This window comes from Haplochromis burtoni, unplaced genomic scaffold (assembly GCF_018398535.1).
Source record: "Haplochromis burtoni strain Fernald_Lab_line unplaced genomic scaffold, NCSU_Asbu1 Contig_264, whole genome shotgun sequence".
Taxonomy (NCBI): domain Eukaryota; kingdom Metazoa; phylum Chordata; class Actinopteri; order Cichliformes; family Cichlidae; genus Haplochromis; species Haplochromis burtoni.
The window spans coordinates 559,357-578,930 of NW_024582625.1; the positions used below are offsets into that span (position 1 = coordinate 559,357).

Here is a 19,574-nt window from a genome sequence, read left to right on the forward strand (position 1 = left end):
GTGGACATTTTACGTGGCGTTGGTGGTGTAGTTTTAGGAGTGACACTGGCTGTGGTGGACATTTTACGTGGCGTTGGTGGTGTAGTTTTAGGCTCATCTTGAACAGCTGATGTTATTAAATTGGATGCAGAGCTTAAGAACGATGACCCAAAGCCAAACATCTTTCCTGTCACTGACTCAGCAGATTTTGCAGCAGCAGGCTGTGTTTTAGGACTGCCAAAACCAAAAAAGCCTCCTGATTCCTGTTTTGCAGGCTGAACAGGTGATGGAGCAGATTTAGCTGGAGGGGTCGCAGCTTTTGGAGGCTGTTGAAGGGGTGCCTTTCTTGCTTCTTGGTCTGATGGAAGAGCAGACTTAGCTAAAGAAGATGCAGCTTTTGGAGCCTGTTGAGGGGGTGCCTTTTCTGTCTTTGAATCAGGGGGAGCGGCAGGCTGAATTTTTGGAGTTTGTTGCTGGGGTGTGTCTGGCTGTCCCTTGGGAGTCTCTGCAGAAGGCTTTTGCGAAACATCCGTCTTTATGATAGTGGATGAAATCATTTTGTCAGGCAATGAAGCAACTTTTGGAGCAACCTCCTTAGTTAGGTCAATATTGACAGGGGAGACAGTTTCTTTGGCTGCAGGAATGCTAACAAGGTCACCTTTGGGTACATCTGGCTTAGAAACATCTTTCTTAGAAGCTGTCAAGATGTCTGTCTTCTGTGTGCTGGCAGGGACCTCTTTGCTTGGTGAAGGTTGTGGTTTTATCATTGGTAGGCCTGGAGGTTCAGAGGCTCCAAGTGCTCTCTGCATCTGGCAGTTGAGACATAGCCATTCCTTTACCTGTATGAAAAACACACATGAGCTCTGTCAATCTCTCTCTCACACAAGCAAATTCAAACCAATACTAGAACTATGTCTAAATAGGCATTCTACACTGATAAAACACTTAATTACCTCTGTTACATTTGGCATAGGACTAAATCCACACTTGTTGCACACAGTGGTCTTGCAGTCAGTGCAGGTGTTGTAGTTTGGAACATTTTTGGAGTCCATGTTGAGTTCTGCTTTACAGAGTGGACAAGTAGAGTCAGCCCCTTTGGGAGCAGCTTCTGGTTTTTCAGACTCTATTGGTGTTTTATCCACTGTTGTCTGCTCTGATAGAGGAGCCTTGACTGGCTGAGGTTGCTTCTTTTCCAGTTGTGGTTTCTGAGCAACAACTTGGTGTGATTCTTTGCTTAGGGGTTGTTTTTCCTGTATTTGATCAGAGGATATAATCAGCTGTTCAGCTGTTTTCTGAAGTGTTTCAACTTTATCCTTTTCCTTTTCTGAATCTTCTTTAGGTAGAGGAAAACTTGGTGTGAGATCACTTTTCTTCATAGCTGAAGTTTCAGCATTAGTGGTAACAGGTGCACCTTGGGAAGGCAGTTGTCTTTCTTCGCTTGGAGGTGCAGTGATGGCTTGAACATCCTTGGCAGACAGTGAACTAACTTTCTCCTCTTTTGCTTCAGCTGAAACAGTAGCTGTGGTGTCTTTTGCAGGTGGAACCATATCTGGAGTTCGATGTACGATATCCATTTTCTCTGCTGGTGCCTCTGGTTTTGGACTTTCTTTCTGCTTTTTCTCTAATACGTCTGTTTTCTGTGTGGGAATAATATCTTTCGTTTTAGTCTCAGAGACATCTTTTTGCTCAGCGGCAGGTGCGGATGCTTTGCTGGGTGATGCCTGAGGTTTCATCGGTGGAGGCTGTACTGATTCAGCTGCTGTGAGGGCTCGTTGCATCTGGCAAGTCAGACACAACCACTCCTTAATCTACAAGGAAAAGCATATTATTTTGAGTAAGTGTGTCTTTAACAACTAAATTTTTAAAATAAAAGCATAAATCACCACAGTTAAGAAAACATAACGTATATATTATACATAACATACATTTTAATAACTACATTTTTGGTTTATTTACCTCCGTTTCATTTGGTGTTGGGTTAAATCCACACTGGTTACAGACAGTTTTCTTGCATTCAGTACAGACATTGTAGTTAGGCAGATCCTTAGACCCTATGTTGAGCCCAGCCTTACAAAGTGGACAGGTGGACGGGCCTTGTTTGACGGTGGTTTGGGAGGCTTCACCTGTTTTTGGAGGTTCTGATGGAGCCTTGTCAACTTTGGCTGAGACTAATGGTGGTGTCTGGATCAGCTGGGGTTGTTCAGCCTTGGTTTTCTCCTGGGTAGCAGGGGATTTGATCTCTTTTGCAGGGGATAACTTGGGAGAAACTGGTGGAGTCTTAGGCTGGTCCTGAACAGCTGAGGTAATCAAAGTGGATGCAGAACTGAAAATAGAAGAACCAAAGCCTAACATTTTCCCCGTCACAGACTCTGCCTGCTTTTCAGCATCAGGTTGAGATTTACCACTGCCAAATCCAAGGAAGCCTCCCGATTCTTTTCGTGGTGGTGGAGTGGCAGTACTCAGCTTACGTTCAGGCTGCCTGATTTGGTCTGGTGATTTGTTAGGAGCTGATGTTTTCTGGGGCTTCTGTTGTATTTTCTGAGAAGAAACCGGGCTGGCCTGTTTGTGAACCTCTGGCTTGACATTAGTCTCAGATGTAGCAGGCTGTGCCGTTATGGATAGTTTCCTCTGAGGTGACTGCTGTGCTGAATACACCTTCTTTTCAGGTTCAGCTGGGCTGGTGACATCTTTCTTTTGGGGTTTTGCAGGTGTCTGAGCATTCACTGAAATTACTGATGGAGGCTCTGTTACTCCTAGAGCCCGCTGCATCTGGCAGGTAAGACATAACCACTCCTTTGCCTGAAAAAAAAATTAAATAAAATTAAAAGTTATACACACACACACACACACACACACACACACACACACACACACACACACACACACACACATACTGTTAGGTGATCTATTTACAAATACTGATTGCTTATTAAACTAGTTATTTTTATTTTAGTTTACTTTTCCAATGCTGTAATACATCTAGTAATACGTAGTATTTTTTCATTATTTAATATTCCTAAATCCTGGATGAATATTCCTTGAAATCCTGAAATCTAGGTCAACAAGAGACATTTCAAAAGTATAAGTCTGATGATATTAGTTAAATACAAAGTGTCAATAATAACATGTTTTGTTTTCTTCTTAGTCTTACCCCAGTTCCGTCTGGCATAGGGTTAAATCCACACTGGTTGCACACAGTGTTTTTGCATTCAGTGCAGGTATTGTAGTTGGGCAGATCCTTGGAACCAGTGTTAAGTTTGACCTTACAGAGTGGGCAGGTAGACTGATCTGGTTTGACAGCTGCTTGGGAAGCTGCTGCCTTTGGAGATTCTAATGGCATCTGTCTTGATGCTGGTGTTTTGGTCTGCAGGGATGGCTCAGTTAACTTCTGCTGCTCCAGCTTCTGGGAAGCAGGGAGCTTCATCTCTTCTGCTTTTGACTGGATTGATGGTGGACCCTTTATCTGCTCTGGTTGATCAGATTTCGTCTCCTGTTCTGGTTTCTTTACAGTGGAAGATTTGGTTTCCCTTGCAGGAGACATCTTAGGTGAAACTGGTGGAGTAGTTTTTGGCTGGTCCCGAACTGCTGAGGTTATCAAAGTAGATGCAGAACTGAAGATTGAAGAACTAAAGCCTAACATTTTTCCACTCATTGACTCTGCAGACTTTGCAGCTTCAGGTTGAGGCTTAGGACCAGCAAAGCCAAAGAAGCCTCCTGACTCTTGCTGTGTTGCTGCTGTGGCATTAGTTTGCTTACGACCAGGTTGGGTTGCCTGATCTGGGACTTTTTCAGGAGCTGTTTTCGCTTTTTCTTCCGATGTTTTACGTTCAGGTGCTGGGCTAGCCTGTTTCACAGATGCTGTTGATTGTTTTCTTTGTGGGGAGACTGCTTCTGAGGTTTGCTGTTGTACAGCTGTGTCTGGACTGTCCTTTGTTTGAGGAGTAGTCAGTTTGGAAGATTCCTTCGACTGGACTGTAGCAGGTAAAGAAACTTTATTGGGTGACATTTGTGACTTTAGTGATGGAGGTCCAGTAAGCTCAGAAGCTCCTACTGCTCTTTTCATCTGACAATTAAGACACAGCCACTCTTTTACCTAAAATATAATAGACACTTGGTTAAGTGATGCTTTATAACTACAGATTATATCATCAAATGTATACATTATGCATCAAAACAAATTCATCAAATATCTACTTAAATATAGTTTAATACCACAGATGATACATCTACAAATAAATTACTTTAAAAAGCAACTTTTAATGATTGAATTCAAAAGGCTGGTACCAAAGATTAAAGTCACCTACACAGTATCTGGCCCAAAGTGAAATAGGATTATTATATTACCTCTGCTCCTGAGATAGAGCATTGGATAATGGCTTGAAAAATGTTTTAACTTCTCTTTATAAGACATCATCACTATATCTTTTAATCCTATTAGCCATTTATATTAAATTTTATAAGAATTATCATCTGATTTATTAATTATGACAAAAGGCATATTTTCAGCTCACAGTGGCATTGACTTTTGATAACTAAATTCTGAGTACACTACAGTGTTTGGCTAAATTTAAAAAAAAAAAACACATGGTGTGTTTGAGATGTTTTCAAGTCTGAGATGCACAGACATGGACACAGATGACCACAAAAACATGCCTGAGACTATAACTGCTGCCAGCATGGTGGTATTTGATTGTTTTGACACTACAGGCAATGTGGAAAACAGACAATATTTTTTAAATCTTGTAGTCATGTACTTACCTCTCCTACTGGCATGGGATTAAATCCACATTGGTTGCAGACAATGTTCTTGCACTCAGTGCAGGTGTTATAGTTAGGTGGGTCCTTGGAGCCTATGTTAAGCTCAGCCTTACACAGTGGACAGGTTGTCTGGCCTGCATTAGGAGCCATATGAGACACTTTTGCTACTTGTGGTAGAGCTTTATCATCTTTGCTTTGGTGGGATTCTTCTGGTTTCTTCTTTTGTTCTGGCTTCTGAGGAAGAGTTTTGGGCTCCCTTGCCGGTGACATCTTGGGAGAAACTGTTGGTGTACTTTTTGAAGAACTCTTGGTTGCAGCAGACATCTTCGGTGAGACTTGTGCTGGCGCAGACATTTTTCGAGAGCTTGGTGGTGTGGTCCGTGATTCATCTTGAGCTGCAGATGATATCAAAGTGGATGCTGAGCTGAAAATGGAAGATCCAAAGCCAAACATCTTTCCACTGATGGATTCTGTTGTTTTTGAAGTATCAGTTACGATTTTACCACCCAAACCTAGTGGGTTTCCAGACTCCTCTTGTGTGACTGTGGTGACCTTACTCTGTTTTAATCCCGGTTGACTTCCCTGGTCAGTTGGTTTCTCAGGGCCTGATGGAACTGAAATATCAAGAGGCTTTTTCTCACCAGGAGTTGGGCTAGGATGTCCTTCACTTTCGGGTCCTTTAGCCTCCTTAGATGAAGGTGCTACTGCTGTGGACCGTGTCTTCTGAGGAGAGCCTAGTGTGGCTGTGTCCTTCTTTTGAAGTATGTAAGCCCCTGGAGTCTCCATCTTAGGAGCTGCATCTGATTTTATTTCCTTTTTAGTTTCCACTTGATCAGTAACTATTGCTTTCTGATGTACAGCAGATGGAGAAATTTTTTTATCTCCATGGAGGTGTTTCACAGGAGGCCCTGTGGGTTCAGCTGCACTAAGAGCTCTCTGCATCTGACAGTTCAGACATAACCATTCCTTTACCTGCAAAAACAAAGTATATTTTATTAAAATATGAAACATTTAAATAATATTAACATCTAAATTAATGTTGTAATAACAATTCAATTACAGGTCTATATATGTAATTTATGCCGTGCATTTTATTGAAGTTTTATTAAAGTAAAATGAGTAATTATTGCTTCTCCTACCTCTGACACATTTGGCATTGGATTGAATCCACACTGGTTACACACAGTGTTCTTGCATTCAGTGCATTTGCTGTAGTTTGGCGGTTCCTTTGAGCCAAAGTTGAGTTTCATCTTACAGAGCGGACAGGTAGATTGGCCTGCCTTTGGAAGAGCTGGTGAAGCTGGCTCTTTCTCTACTTTGGCTTGTATCAAGGGAGAGGTCTTGGCTTCTTGAACTTGCACAGCCTTCTTCTCCTGCTCCTGCTTCTGAACAAATGGTGATTCACTCGCCTTTGAGACAGGAAGCTTAGGAGAAACTGGTGGTGTCTTTTTGGATTCATCTTGGACAGCTGAGTTTATTAAAGTCGAAGCCGAACTGAAGATGGAGGTACCAAAGCCAAACATTTTTCCACCCCGTGATTCACCAGGCTTTGTAGAATCTGAGGGAGGTGTGGAACGGCCAAATCCAAAGAAAGCTCCAGACTCCTCTTGTGTAGTGGATGTAATACTACTCTTTTTGATTTCAGTTGGATTTCTCTGTTCAGGTGGTTTTTGAGGTCCTGTCTTTTGGCTCTGCGGTGGCTTTTCTGGTTGCTCTGCTGGTTTTTTCATCTGACAGTTGAGACATAACCACACCTTCCCCTATATTAAAGCAAGGAAAAATTAATTAAAATATAGTCAGGGTAATTTTAATGCAATAGAATATTTTACTATTAAAAGACTGTAATAAGTTCATTGACAAACATTTATATATGTAATATGTATAGGTGATTGTTCAAGTATTTTCTTACCTCCTTAACATTTGGCATAGGATCAAATCCACATTGGTTGCAGACAGTGTTTTTGCACTCAGTACAGGTGTTGTAGTTGGGAGGGTCTTTAGAACCCATATTGAGTTCCAGTTTACAGATAGGACAAGTTGACTGGCCTGTCTTAGAAACGACAGGCAATGCAGGTGCTGTCTTGGATGCCTCTTCAGGAGGTTTGCCTGCTTTTGTCTGTACTGATGGTGAACCTTTGTCTTTTTGTGGTTGCTCTGATGTTTTCTCCTGTACCGGTTTCTTGACAGTGGGAGACTTGGAGTCACGTGCAGAAAACATCTTAGGAGACACTGGTGGTGTCTTTTTGGATTCATCTTGGACAGCTGAGTTTATTAAAGTCGATGCAGAACTGAAGATGGAGCTACCAAAGCCAAACATTTTTCCACCTAGTGATTCAGGGGTCTTTGCAGAATCAGGTTGAGTTGTAGAACTGCCAAAGCCAAAGAACGATCCAGATTCCCCTTGTGTCGATGCTGTACTACCCCTTTTAGATCCTGGTTGATTTATCTGATCTGTTGGCTTCTGAGGACCTGTCTTCAACCTTTGCTGTGCATTTTTCTGACCAGAAGCTGGACTGGCCTGCCTATGACTTTCAGATCCTTTCACATCTTCAGTCTTTGCCAGCTGTTCTCCTGGCTTTTGCACTTTCCGCTGAGGTGAGCTTGATGGAGAGGGCTCCTTTAATTTAGATTCAGCAGATGTCACATTCTCTTTCTTTTGAAGTTTATCCACTGGGGGAGTTTCCTTCTTTAGGGCACTGTCTTGTGCAGTGACTTTACTCGGTGAAGCCTGTATTTTCATCATGGGAGTTCCTGGAGGTTCCGATGCTCCCAGTGCTCTCTGCATCTGACAGTTGAGACATAGCCACTCCTTCACCTACAATGGAGCAACAATATTTAAAAATTCAATCAGTCGTGCTGCGGAATACAGTTTAATGTTAAGACATTTTAAAGTAACAACAATAAAAAAGACATAATGTCACAGTTATTGTTCAAATAAATTGTTATATTCGACACAATTCTTCTTAACTTACCTCCTTAACATTTGGCATAGGATTAAATCCACACTGGTTGCAGACAGTGTTTTTGCACTCAGTACAAGTATTATAGTTGGGAGGATCTTTAGAGCCCACATTAAGTTCCAGTTTACAGAGAGGGCAGGTAGACTGGCCTGCCTTGGAAACAACTGGTGGAGCTGATGCTTTCTTTGGTTGCTCTGATGATGGCTTGTCTGCTTTTGGCTGTACTGGTGGTGAGCCCTTGGCTTTCTGTAGTTCCTCTGTTTTTTTGGCCTCTTCCAGCTTCTTGACTGGAAGAGGAGATTTCGAAGTGGGGGGTTTAGAATCCTTTGCAGCAGACATCTTGGGAGAAACAGGTGGTGTACTTTTAGGTTCATCTTGAACAGCTGTGGTAATCAAAGTAGATGCAGAGTTGAAAATGGAGGAACCAAAACCAAACATTTTCCCTGTCACTGAATCTGCAGGCTTTGTAGCATCAGGCTGAGTTTTAGTACCACCAAAACCAAAGAGGCCTCCGGACTCTTGCTGTGCAGCTTTAGTGGTGCTTTCCTGCTTTCCTACAGTTTGATTCGTCTGCTGCGGTTGTGTCTTCTTGTTCTCCTGAGATGCTGTCTGACCAGGAGCTGGGCTGACTGCCTTTTGACTATCTGGTTCTTTAGTCTTTGCTGGCTGTGGTGCTGATGTTGGTACTTTTCTCTGGGGAGAGCCTGGTGCATTAGTCTTCTGTGGTGTAGGCTGTGTGGGAGTAGTCTTTTTGAAAGATTTTCCCAAAGATGTATCAATTTGAGGTTCAATTCCTCCAGCAGCCCGTTTCACCTGGCAGTTTAGACATAGCCACTCCTTCCCCTTAAAAGAACAGCATAAAATACATTATAAATGTATTAATCATAAAAACACAAAAACAGTCTTATGGAAAAAAAACCACAAAAAGAGAAAAGAACCATAGAAATACAAATGCACAAAAATTTTTATAACTACAGTAAGCAAGAACTGTGGTGGTCCAAAAATCAGCTTAAGATTGGGATAGTACTTTATGGTACTATTTGTAGCACCAAATATTCACATGAGACAATGTAATGTATTTTAACTGTATCCAAATAAATTTGGTTTTCCAACTAAAAATAGTGCAGCAAAACAAAAGCTTAAAGAAGGATTAATCGCCAATAACTATTTGTTTAACTTACAAATTAAAAAGCTGAGAGCAATAATGATAGTATTATTTTAGTTTAAGGCAGTATCACAACACAGTAGGTACTTTGTCATTTACCCTCAAAGGCTTTACTTTGAGCAGTGATGTATTTTGAAAACACCTTTAAAAGTAAATGTCTTTGTCCAAAATCCAAGAACAGGAACTTGCACAGTATGAATGTGAAAAAGCAACAACACTGTTCAAGCATTACTGAGCATTTTTATTTCTTGTTTCTGTTATATAACCATATAAGAGTGGTAACATTATTGAAAGAAATAAAATGCCACTCCCTTTTACTTGAAAAGAGATCTAGGTCTAATGGAAAAGACAGCTGTTTGCAGGAGTGTGAGCCTTCCCCTGCTCAGCATGATTAAAGGATCTGACAAATAGCATTCTCAGTGTGACTCATAGTCAAAGTATCAGACGTTCAACAGGACTGCACATGAAAACAAAAACAAACAAAAACAAAACAGCTTTCTCGGGTAACTTCTGTGTTCATAAAACTTTGTGAAAAACGCTCAAATGTAACAAAATTTTGGATATCATCTAACATGTAATGGTTCTTTGATAATAGCTCTCCAATCTATGAAATAACATAAAAAAGGATCTTAACAGCTTCAACAAGCTTAATTCTTAAGCATGCCTCAGAAGTCCAAGTAAAAGACACTTCTGAGAAATCTGTAAAATATTACAGCAAACAAATGTACTGACCCTTTAAAACTCCAAAATTATAAAGATATACATTTTATTTTAATTTTCCTAAGTTACTTCAGTAAACTGCACCTCTTACCTCATTAACGTTTGGCATGGGGTTAAAACCGCATTGATTGCAGACAACGGTTTTGCATTCAGTGCATGTGTTGTAGTTGGGAGGATCCTTCGAGCCCATGTTAAGCACTATTTTACAGAGAGGACAAGTGGATTGGCTTGTAGTCGGAGCAGTGTGGGAAGTTGCTGCTGTCTTTGGAGTGACTGGCAGGGATTTTTCTGCTTTTGCCTGTCCAGCTGGATGAACCTTTGCTTGTTGAGGTTGTTCTTGTTTCTTGTCTTGTTCTGACTTTTGGATAGAAGGCGGTTTGGTCTCCTTGGAAGATTGCATTTTAGGAGAAACCGGTGGAGTTGTTTTAGCCTCATCTTGAACAGCAGAAGCTATCAAATTAGATGCAGAACTAAAAATAGACGAACCAAAGCCAAACATCTTTCCAGTCACTGAATCTTCTGTCTTTGCAGTTTCAGTTTTAGTACCTCCAAAGCCAAATAAACCTCCTGACTGCTGCTGGGGTGCTGAGGTGGCACTGCTTTGCTTGCGTTCAGTCTGATTAGTTTGGTGTGGCTTAGGAGATCCTGATGCTCTCTGGGCCTCAGGTGTCATTTTCTGAACAGGTGCTGGACTGCCTTTTTTTTGAGCCTCCGGTCCTTTAGCAGCTTCTGCCTTTTCTGGCACTTTTGTTGATTTAGACTGGATTTTCTGCGGTGAACCTGGTGCTGATATTTCCTTTTTGACAGGCTCAGCAGCTGATGGTGTCTGTTTTTGGGGACCAGACATTTTGTTAGGTGTGGGGTTTTTCATGGGAGGTCCTGGCAGTTCAGAAGATCCTTGAGCTCTCTGTATTTGGCAAGTAAGACAAAGCCACTCGTGTGCCTGTACAAAAAAACAAAGATAAATAAATTTATTAAAAGATATGTGCAGATAGATGCACATAATGTAATAAGGTGAAAGAAGAAAAAAGTACATTTCCCCAAATTATTCAAGGGACATCACAACTGAGTTTTGAAACTTTTGAAAAGAAAAAATTGTAAAAACTAGTGATTCAATAATGGTACCAGATTGATTTAGCTCTACCAGTGCTAAACCCGTGTTAATTCAATACTAATTAAACACAATCTAAAAGCAGTTTTCAAATACATGACATAAAATGTACAATACTTGCAATAGTACAATATTTCATCTTGTAAGAGCTTTGGGGTTGCCAAGTAGCTTGCCCACTACTAGCACGGTAAGGGTTCAGTGTCCTTTGGTAAGACATTGAACCCAAAACTGTAAAACCCCTTGTGTGTGAATGTGAAAAGACATTGCAAAGTACTTTGAACAATATACTTTGTTCAAAGTATGTGCTAATGTGCTAAAACACATTAAGTGAAATATTTCAAGTCTTTAATTGTTAGATAAAAGATAGCAATTTTGATTATAGTTTATATCTCAGGAAAATCAGAAATCTCTATCTCAGATTATAAGAATATCAATCAAAAAAGGATTTACAACACAAAATATCAAACCTCTGAAAAATATGTTCATTTATACATTCAATACATGATTGGAGCTCCTTGAAAACATACTATTGGATCAAAATGGACTACATAAAGAAATGTATAATGTTTATGTTTTGTTCTATAAGGACTGCACTGCTTCAGCCAAATCCGCATACTACTCTGGTTTAATCAGTTCTAATGAAGGTAGCTCAAGGTCTCTCTTTTCATTGTTCAGTAAAATTACAAAACCTCCAGACATATTCCCCTCCCATATGTATTCTGCTGACTTTTGTAATTCTCTTATGTCTTTTTTCACCCGTAAAATCTCAGATATCCACCGTCAACTTAACTCTGCAGGAGCTTCCAACTCTGAAGTAGACTTCCTGTTTCCCCTCACTTTTTTTCAAGCTTTCCTCTTCCCTCCATAACTGATGTATCTAATCTTATTATAAAATCTAAATCATCCACCTGTCACCTTGACCCTCTTCCCACTGTGTTAGTTAAAGCCTGTCTTCCCTCATTAGCTCCTCTCATAACCAGTATTATACATTCCTCCCTTAACACTGGAATCGTTCCTTCATCTCTGAAAAAGGCTTCTGTTATTCCAACTCTCAAAAAGCCTGGTGCAGACCCCCATAACTTTGATAATCTTCGCCCTATATCAAATCTCCCCTTTATTTCAAAAATTCTTGAAAAAATTGTTGCCTCCCAGCTTCACTTACACCTCAATAACCATAATCTCTATGAACAATTTCAATCTGGTTTCCGCCCCAATCAATGACAGAAACTGCTTTGTTAAGGATTATCAATGACCTTCTGATGGCAGCTGATTCTGGTCTCCTATCCATCCTCATCCTTCTTGATCTTAGTGCGGCGTTTGATACCATTTCTCACAATATCCTCCTGAACCAGCTAGCATCCATTGGCATTAGACATACGGCCCTTGCCTGGTTCACCTCCTATCTCTCAGACAGCACTCAGTTTATCCAATTTAAATCCCATTCTTCAAGTCTCCATCCTGTTTCTGCTGGTGTGCCCCAGAGTTCAGTATTAGGGCCTCTTTTATTCATTATTTACATGCTCCCTCTTGGTCATATATTCCGAAAATATAATATAAATTTTCACTGTTATGCCGATGACACCCAGCTCTACATTTCTTCTAAACCCAATTCATCCCTCCCACCTACCTCCCTCTCAAACTGTCTTATTGAGATTAGATCCTGGTTCTCCTCCAATTTTCTTAAACTAAACAGTAATAAAACAGACGTTTTACTTGTTGGTACAGCCTCTATCTTATCCAAATGCCACAGTTTTTCCATTAACATTGAAAGTTCTCCCACCCTTTCCTCCCCTCAAGTTAAGAGTTTGGGTGTCATACTTGATAATACTCTTTCATTCCAGTCCCACATTAATTACATAACCTGGTCTGCATATTTCCACTTACGCCCCTTCCTTACTCCCCATGCTGCTGCCATCCTTGTCCATAGTCGTATTACGTCCCGCATTGATTACTGCAATTCCCTCTTATTTGGTCTCCCTAAAAGGTCCCTTCATAAACTCCAACTTCTTCAAAATTCCACAGCTCGGGTCATAACGCGTACTCCTTCAAGAGCTCATATTAGGCCAGTTCTTCAGCAGCTTCACTGGTTGCCCATAGAAGCCAGGATAAACTTTAAAATCTTACTTCTCACGTTCAAATGTATCCATAAATCTGCTCCTTCCTATTTGTGTGACCTGCTCCATATCACCACTGTTTCCTGCCCTCTCCGATCCTCATCTGCTATTCATCTTACTGTTCCGTCCGCACGTCTTACCACTATGAGGAAAAGAGCCTTCAGTCGCTCTGCTCCTCGACTCTGGAACTCTCTTCCTCCAGCCATAAGAAATATAAACTCTCTTCCCACATTTAAGTCACAGCTCAAAACACATCTGTTCAAACTGGCTTATTCGCTTTAGTGCTGATTTTATCTGTTGTCAAGTTCTGCTTTGCAATTTTAACTTATTTTATGACTATTGCTTCTTTTATTAATTTTGTTCTTTTGTAAGGTGATCTTGGGTTTTTGAAAGGCGCCCTCAAATAAAATGTATTATTATTATTATTATTATTATTATTATTAATAATATGCTGTGTTGTGACATACAGCAGACCAGCTTGCTAAGGTGTTCTTGAAGATCAAGTTGCTTTAACAGCAACCTTCATCTTGTATACATTCTCAGGTCAGGTGTTTCTCATCTTCCTCTTGACAATACCCTACAGATTTTTAATGAGGTTCAGGTCAGGTGAGGTGGCTGACCAATCAAGCACAGTGACAAGATAGTCAGCGAATTATTTGTTAGTAGTTTTGGCACTGTGTGCATGAGCTAAATCCTGCTGAAAATGGAAATATCTTTCTCCTTAGCCAAGATAACACTGGCCTATGATTCAATCAAGCATAAAAAGGCACCTAACTCAATGAATGAACTAGTGTCATATACATACACATAACAGACAAGTTAGCCAAGAACCAATTTTAAATTATATATTTAGGCACATTTGTTACCAGCAGCACATCGCAAAATTATATAATTTCTTCTGAAATTAAATCAATGAAAAGTCCAAAAATAACACAGTTTCAAAGGCATAAAATAGTTAATACAAGTTTTAGATACTTTATTTATAACTAGCTATAGTTATAAATTGCTATAGTTATAAATTGTTATAGATATAGATTCCCAAAGAGCTACTAGCTGAAAACTCTGCATTTCTTAACATGTTATACAGAGTTTACTTAAAATTTTGCAGAAATTTGACAAGTGGAGAAAAAAGAAAATGTGTCAGGACTAAAGAAAACCATCAATAGGATGTCTGTGAAGGTTCTCAGTCATCCAGGTCATCGTTGTTTAATGTAGACTGTTCCTTGCTACACTGTACAGCAACAGTGCTGTACAGTGTAGCAGGGAATGCTCAGACCTCTACATTGGAGAGAGCAAACAGCCACTTCATAAACGCATGGCACAACATAGAAGAGCCACCTCGACGGGACAAGACTCGGCGGTCCATCTGCATCTAAAGTACAAAGGTCACTACATCGAGGACACCAATGTTCACATTTTGGACAGAGAAGACAGATGGTTGGCTGATTGTAGCCTACACCCATTTTCACACCTTGGTGATTAGGTAGAGGATCATTAGGGGGTCCATTGTCCCTCTTGGGGGACTCCCATAGGGCTTAAATCTGGGACTCTCCATCATTTGACCTTAGAACTGAAGAACCTTCTCAGATGAGAGGTGAAACGTTTTCAAGCAACTTAAAGAAGTCGAGACGCTTTTCTTTCCAAGCTCCTTAGACCATCAATAAGATATGAGTAGTATCTGACAGTCATGTTCTTGAGAAATAGGAAAGAAATCAAGCAAACACCTGACACTGGTCCTTAAGTTGATCCATGTACTATTCAGTGAATCTTGAAATGGTCTCAGTAGAAGGGTGGCTGTAAATTAGTTAATCTTAAGGAAGGAAAACAGGGAAGTATGCCAAAGTACTCCAGAAAATCAGTAGCAAAACTAAATTTTAGTTCAAATCATCATCAGTACATACAAAGGATGTCAGAAGAGAAGTACAACAGTGAGTACTGTGAGTGTCTAAAGGTATCTGTAGAACACGCTGGACACTCTCATGTTTTGGGGCTGCATTTCAGCCTCTGGCACATAAAAATCTACCATCAGATTTTCCATCAAGCAATACCAAGTCGAAAATGGCTGATTGGCAACAGCTTCATTTTCAGCATGAAAATGATCTCAAATATACTGCCTAAAGCATACCTGGATAGAAAAACACAGTGGAAGACTGTTAGTCATAGATTGATCACTTGAGAATCTAGCATTTAACATTACTGAAACAGTGTGTGATCATCTTGGGATACAATGGAATAAAAGGCAACCAACATCCAAAGAAGAGGCTGAACATCCTTCAGAAAGACTGGAAAACTATTGCTGAAGACTACTTAAAGAAATTACAAGAAAACCTGCCTATTAGATTTCAAGCTGTGTTGGTGAATAAAGGTGGTCATACCAAAGACCGACTTCCAAGCTTGTCAGAATTATACAAACACTATTTTTGCGTTCTACATTGCATTTCCATGTAGTTTTGCACCAGCTTCAGAAAACAGCTGAACATATCTCACATTTTCATAGCAAAATATAAAGAAATGAGGGGTGGCTCAAGATTTGTTCACAGTATTGTACTAACATGTTACTTCATTCTATGCAAAGCTCTTCGGAGTTCTTCAATCGATTGGTCTTAACAGTCCTCTCAAGGCTGCACTTATCCATGTTGCTTGTGCACCTCTTCCTACAACACTTTTTCCTTCCAGTCAAATTTCCATGAATATTCTATGATACAGCACTCTGCAAACAGGCAGCCGTTTCAGCAATGATCTTCTGTGGCTTACCCTCCTTGTAGAGGGTGTCGAAGATCACCACCTGAACAGCAGTCAAGTCAGCAGTCTTCCCCGTGACTGAGGTTGCGTGCACTGAATTAGACTGAGGCATACACGGTATTTATACTGTAGTTTTAATCTCAAACTGAAATATTTGAATAATGTGAGACACTGATTTTTGTATTTTTGTGATTGTCAAAATGAAAACAAAAAGGCTTGAAATATTTAAATGTGCATTAAATATTACCTTTTTTAATTAAATGACAAAATGCATTTTTTATGATATTCCGAACTTTTAAGATGCATTGATAGATGCAAATGAATAACCATTCAACTCCTGGCCATTTGCCCTCATTGTCTCATGATATCAATTAAAACTATACTGCATTAATATTTTTAATTACATATGTATTAATTCTGTAAGTGTAGTGTATAGCAAAAGTATCCAACCAAAGAAAACTGCTTAAAATTTGTAGTATCAAATAAAAGAACATTTGCATTGAAGCAAAGTTACGAGAAAGCATAAAATAGATCACATAAAGACTAAATTAAACCACTACTTACATTAGAGTCTGGAGGGCTGAAGCCACACAAGCTGCACACATCCATTTTACACTGTGTACAGGTTTTATGGTTAGCTGGTTCTTTTGTAAGTTGTGTTGTTTTACACACTGGGCAAAGCTTTGCTACTGCTGTTGACTGAGATCTTGCTTTGGCTGTTCCAGGTGATGAAGACCCTGCTTGTGTCATGCCAGTTGGACCAGGTCCCTTACTCCCTTGCTTATCAGAAGACTGCTGTTGGAATGTGGCCCTGATGCCTTTCTGCTCTGGTCCTGCCTTAGACGAGTCATGCTGTTGCTGCCCAATTTTTGGTGATGCCTGCTGTTGTTTTCCAACCTCAGACCCAACCTTTGTTGACCTTTGTGCACCAGTCTTAGTGGGGTTTTGTTGCTGCATCCTTGTCTGTTGTTGAGCTCCAGGTTTAGGAGAACTTTGCTGTATAGGTTGGTTTTTGGGGGGTTCTCCTTTAGGCTGGACTTCAGGTTGAGCCCCTGTCTTTGAAGTTGTTTGTTGCCCAGCAGGTTTGTTTGAGGGGCCAGTTTGTCCATTTCCATGTAGCTGTGGTGAACCTTGCATGGGAGGTTGTTGGGTCTTTTGCATAGGGGGAGATTGGCCTGGTTTATGCGGTTGCTGTTGATGGTCTTTTCCAGAGCCTGCTGTTGGCTTCTGTTCTCCAGATTGCTTTTGCCCCTGCTGGGGAGGTGATTTTTTATCCCCCTCACCATCATCTCCAAACAAACCAAACTTATTTACAGCAGAGGACACGGCATTGAGGGGGTTTGCCCCACTAAGGAATTTGGAGGAGAACATTGTTGGGTCTTCCTCGTCCTCCCCCTCTTCCTCCTTGCAGGAGCTGGAATCTACAGGACTGTCAGAGTCAGAGCAGGAACTGTCTCCACTTTGACCCGGCTCTCCCACAGATGCCTGAGGGGGGGCTGGACCGGTGGAGAGGGCATCTACAGCCCCACTCCTGCTGCTGCTGCTGCTACTGCTGCTGCTCCCTGGGCTCTCCTCTGGCTCAGCATCTACGTCAGACTTCCTACATACATGACAGACAAAGAGAGGATGTGTGAGGTGACAGAAACAAGGGAGGGATAATGAAAGAGAGTAACATTTGCGGACCACAAGTATGTAGAAGAAAGGATAACGTAGTTTCACCCATCCACTCAACATTAACATAAAGTTGGCTTAATCTAATAACTCAACTTTGAAGACCATCAATGCATTACACAATATGTACTTAACTCGATTTAGACAAGTGTATCCTTATCTGAACCTATTAACTGCATGGTTTTCAATAGAGAAATTTTCATATAAATATTCTGTAAGAATCTGTGTATTAGACACACCGGTGTTTGATAAATTATATTTATTTCCATTCTGGTTAGAACTATTATTATTTGTCATTAAAGCCATTAAAGATTCATTCTCTTTGATTTACTCCACACCGACTGTTGCTTTCAGTACCATGGACGGGACCAGAACCGCTATGCTGCTTGCAGCCTATACAAATCAGAGAGATCCTTGTCAGCCAGTTAAAGCCTACGATACAGCCTAATGTGCAGTACAGGGGGGGGATGTTGCTCTCAATTGACCGGGCTACTACAAATCCTATTAAAATGACTATTGAAGGTGGACTCGCGGGTCCAGAACACCATTTTTTTCACGGTGACAGAATTCGATTTTCATTATCCGAATGGCACCGATTGTCACGGAGTGAAAAATGTCACGCAAGACGTGTTTTACAGCAGCCAGACGAGTAAACACAGGAAATCTAGCGCTTTCACTGGAGAAACTGCAGGCACATCCGGGTAGCGGCCCAGCAAATAATGCATGGGAAGTAAATACTGATAGTTTCTTGGACAAAAGCAACATCAAGGGCAATACAAGTCTGTGATGACGAATTATCTTTCTAAATAGGCAATTACAGCTGCGTTCGGCGTTTACTACGCAATGCTCACTTGCAGCTCAGGTTCACTCATACGCGGTGGATCTGACGTATCCACGGCGCTTTACCGATATGAAAAGGCATCATGCATAACCACCAACCATTCTAAACCGGACAACATCTTAGTCCGCAGAGGGTACGAGGTGATAACAGCCCAAGCCCACGGGTGAGCGAAAAAATGGAAAACACATTCTCACCTTTTTCTTGTGTCCTTGACCAGGTATCTTAACGAATATTTTTTATACTTAATGTGTAGTATACTGTTCTAGATTATTGTAAACCAGCGTAAAACTGTGACGAAACCCAGTAACAGCTCTGTCATCCCTGTGATTTCCCGAAATACCATCTGTTATCCACTCTGCGCCCCCCGCTCACCTCCTCCCATCCTGCATGCAACCAAGCATCCTTCACCCTCCACGGTCACAATGTCAAACACTGAAGCGCAGAATTCAAGAGAAACCGAAGAGAAACAGTACCTTCATCAACAGCTGATCTGTCTCCCCATCCTGCCCAGCCTTCCTGAGATATCCCCTGTCCGTGTCTGTCTGATCGCCGGGGGATAGAGAGCACAGGGCAGCGGATAGAGAGCGATCAGCATCCACTCCGCCTCCCACTTTTGCGCGCATGCGCCACATCTGACAGGTGATCACAATATATATCACGCACGGAAATTGAAATTAAAGGGGACAAGCGATTTATTTCCCCTGGAGTCACGTGTGATCAGACCTGAAAATTTACCCTTATGCTGAACGTCTTCTCAGTGGCCGCTGACAGATTTGATATGTCATTGCTGTGATCGTGAGTTGCAGTATAGCTGGATAATAATAATAAAAAAAAAAAAAGAGCAGCACTGGATAATTTCACATCACTTTAAATGTTATACCCGATTAATTGCATTTTCTAGACAAATGACGCTCCCCTGTCACGTTCACTTATTTCTCTTGTTCCTGAAAGCACAGTGGATTTAAATCAACACTGAGCACAAGGAAGGCAAATAATGCCTCATCTGCTTTATGTATGTGCTAGGTCCTCTTTTGGATTTGCAGTGTGAGCATGCCCGAGCACCATTAAGAAAGTGAGCAAGCTATGACCCTCTGTTGTCTGAAAGACAGAATGAGAGCGCTTTCCCCGGCTTATATATTGTAAAGTTCAGCTTTAGACTCTGTCTTAGAAGAAATTAGTTCATCTGACCTGCCTCTAAGTTTTCTTCTTATAGTGCTCTCTGTCAATTTAGTTAAGGTAAATGTTCCAATCAGCCTTGGTTCCGGATCTCTTCCACAGTAATAATGGGCTAGATATAATCCACACAGCCTCCATTATAGAGTATCAGTTCATTTAGTTTCATTAACAAATAAACATGCTTAGTGAAGCAAAATGCATGAGCAACTCTGTGCACAAGCAGCTCTTGTTGTTTTATTTAGCTCATACAAAGGAAATTCACACCAACTGCCACTGTATATCAGTTCTTCCATGGTTCAGACCTGGACACCTGTCAAGATTTTGACTGCATAATCTC

At 40.9% G+C, this 19,574-nt stretch overlaps 1 protein-coding gene across 7 annotated transcripts in view; it reads right to left on the bottom strand.

Moving 5' to 3' along the window:
- pclob (piccolo presynaptic cytomatrix protein b) overlaps positions 1 to 18,701 on the bottom strand; it is a 61,410-nt gene extending 42,709 nt beyond the window's left edge. For 4 of the 7 annotated variants that reach the window (XM_042227485.1, XM_042227484.1, XM_042227482.1 and 1 more), the window contains exons 1-11: positions 18,535 to 18,701; positions 16,114 to 17,149; positions 9,674 to 10,525; positions 7,710 to 8,540; positions 6,647 to 7,552; positions 5,877 to 6,497; positions 4,738 to 5,709; positions 3,131 to 4,072; positions 1,936 to 2,778; positions 933 to 1,787; positions 9 to 818 (exon numbers count right to left, since the gene is read on the bottom strand). In XM_042227485.1, coding sequence (XP_042083419.1) covers positions 9 to 818; positions 933 to 1,787; positions 1,936 to 2,778; positions 3,131 to 4,072; positions 4,738 to 5,709; positions 5,877 to 6,497; positions 6,647 to 7,552; positions 7,710 to 8,540; positions 9,674 to 10,525; positions 16,114 to 16,920 — 8,439 coding nt within the window. In that variant the 5' untranslated portion in view covers positions 16,921 to 17,149; positions 18,535 to 18,701. Of the gene's footprint in view, positions 1 to 8; positions 819 to 932; positions 1,788 to 1,935; positions 2,779 to 3,130; positions 4,073 to 4,737; positions 5,710 to 5,876; positions 6,498 to 6,646; positions 7,553 to 7,709; positions 8,541 to 9,673; positions 10,526 to 16,113; positions 17,150 to 18,255; positions 18,502 to 18,534 lie in introns of those variants that run through there. The other 3 variants (XM_042227483.1, XM_042227481.1, XM_042227486.1) reach the window with 3 other exon arrangements.
- Between the last annotated feature and the right edge of the window lie 873 nt (positions 18,702 to 19,574).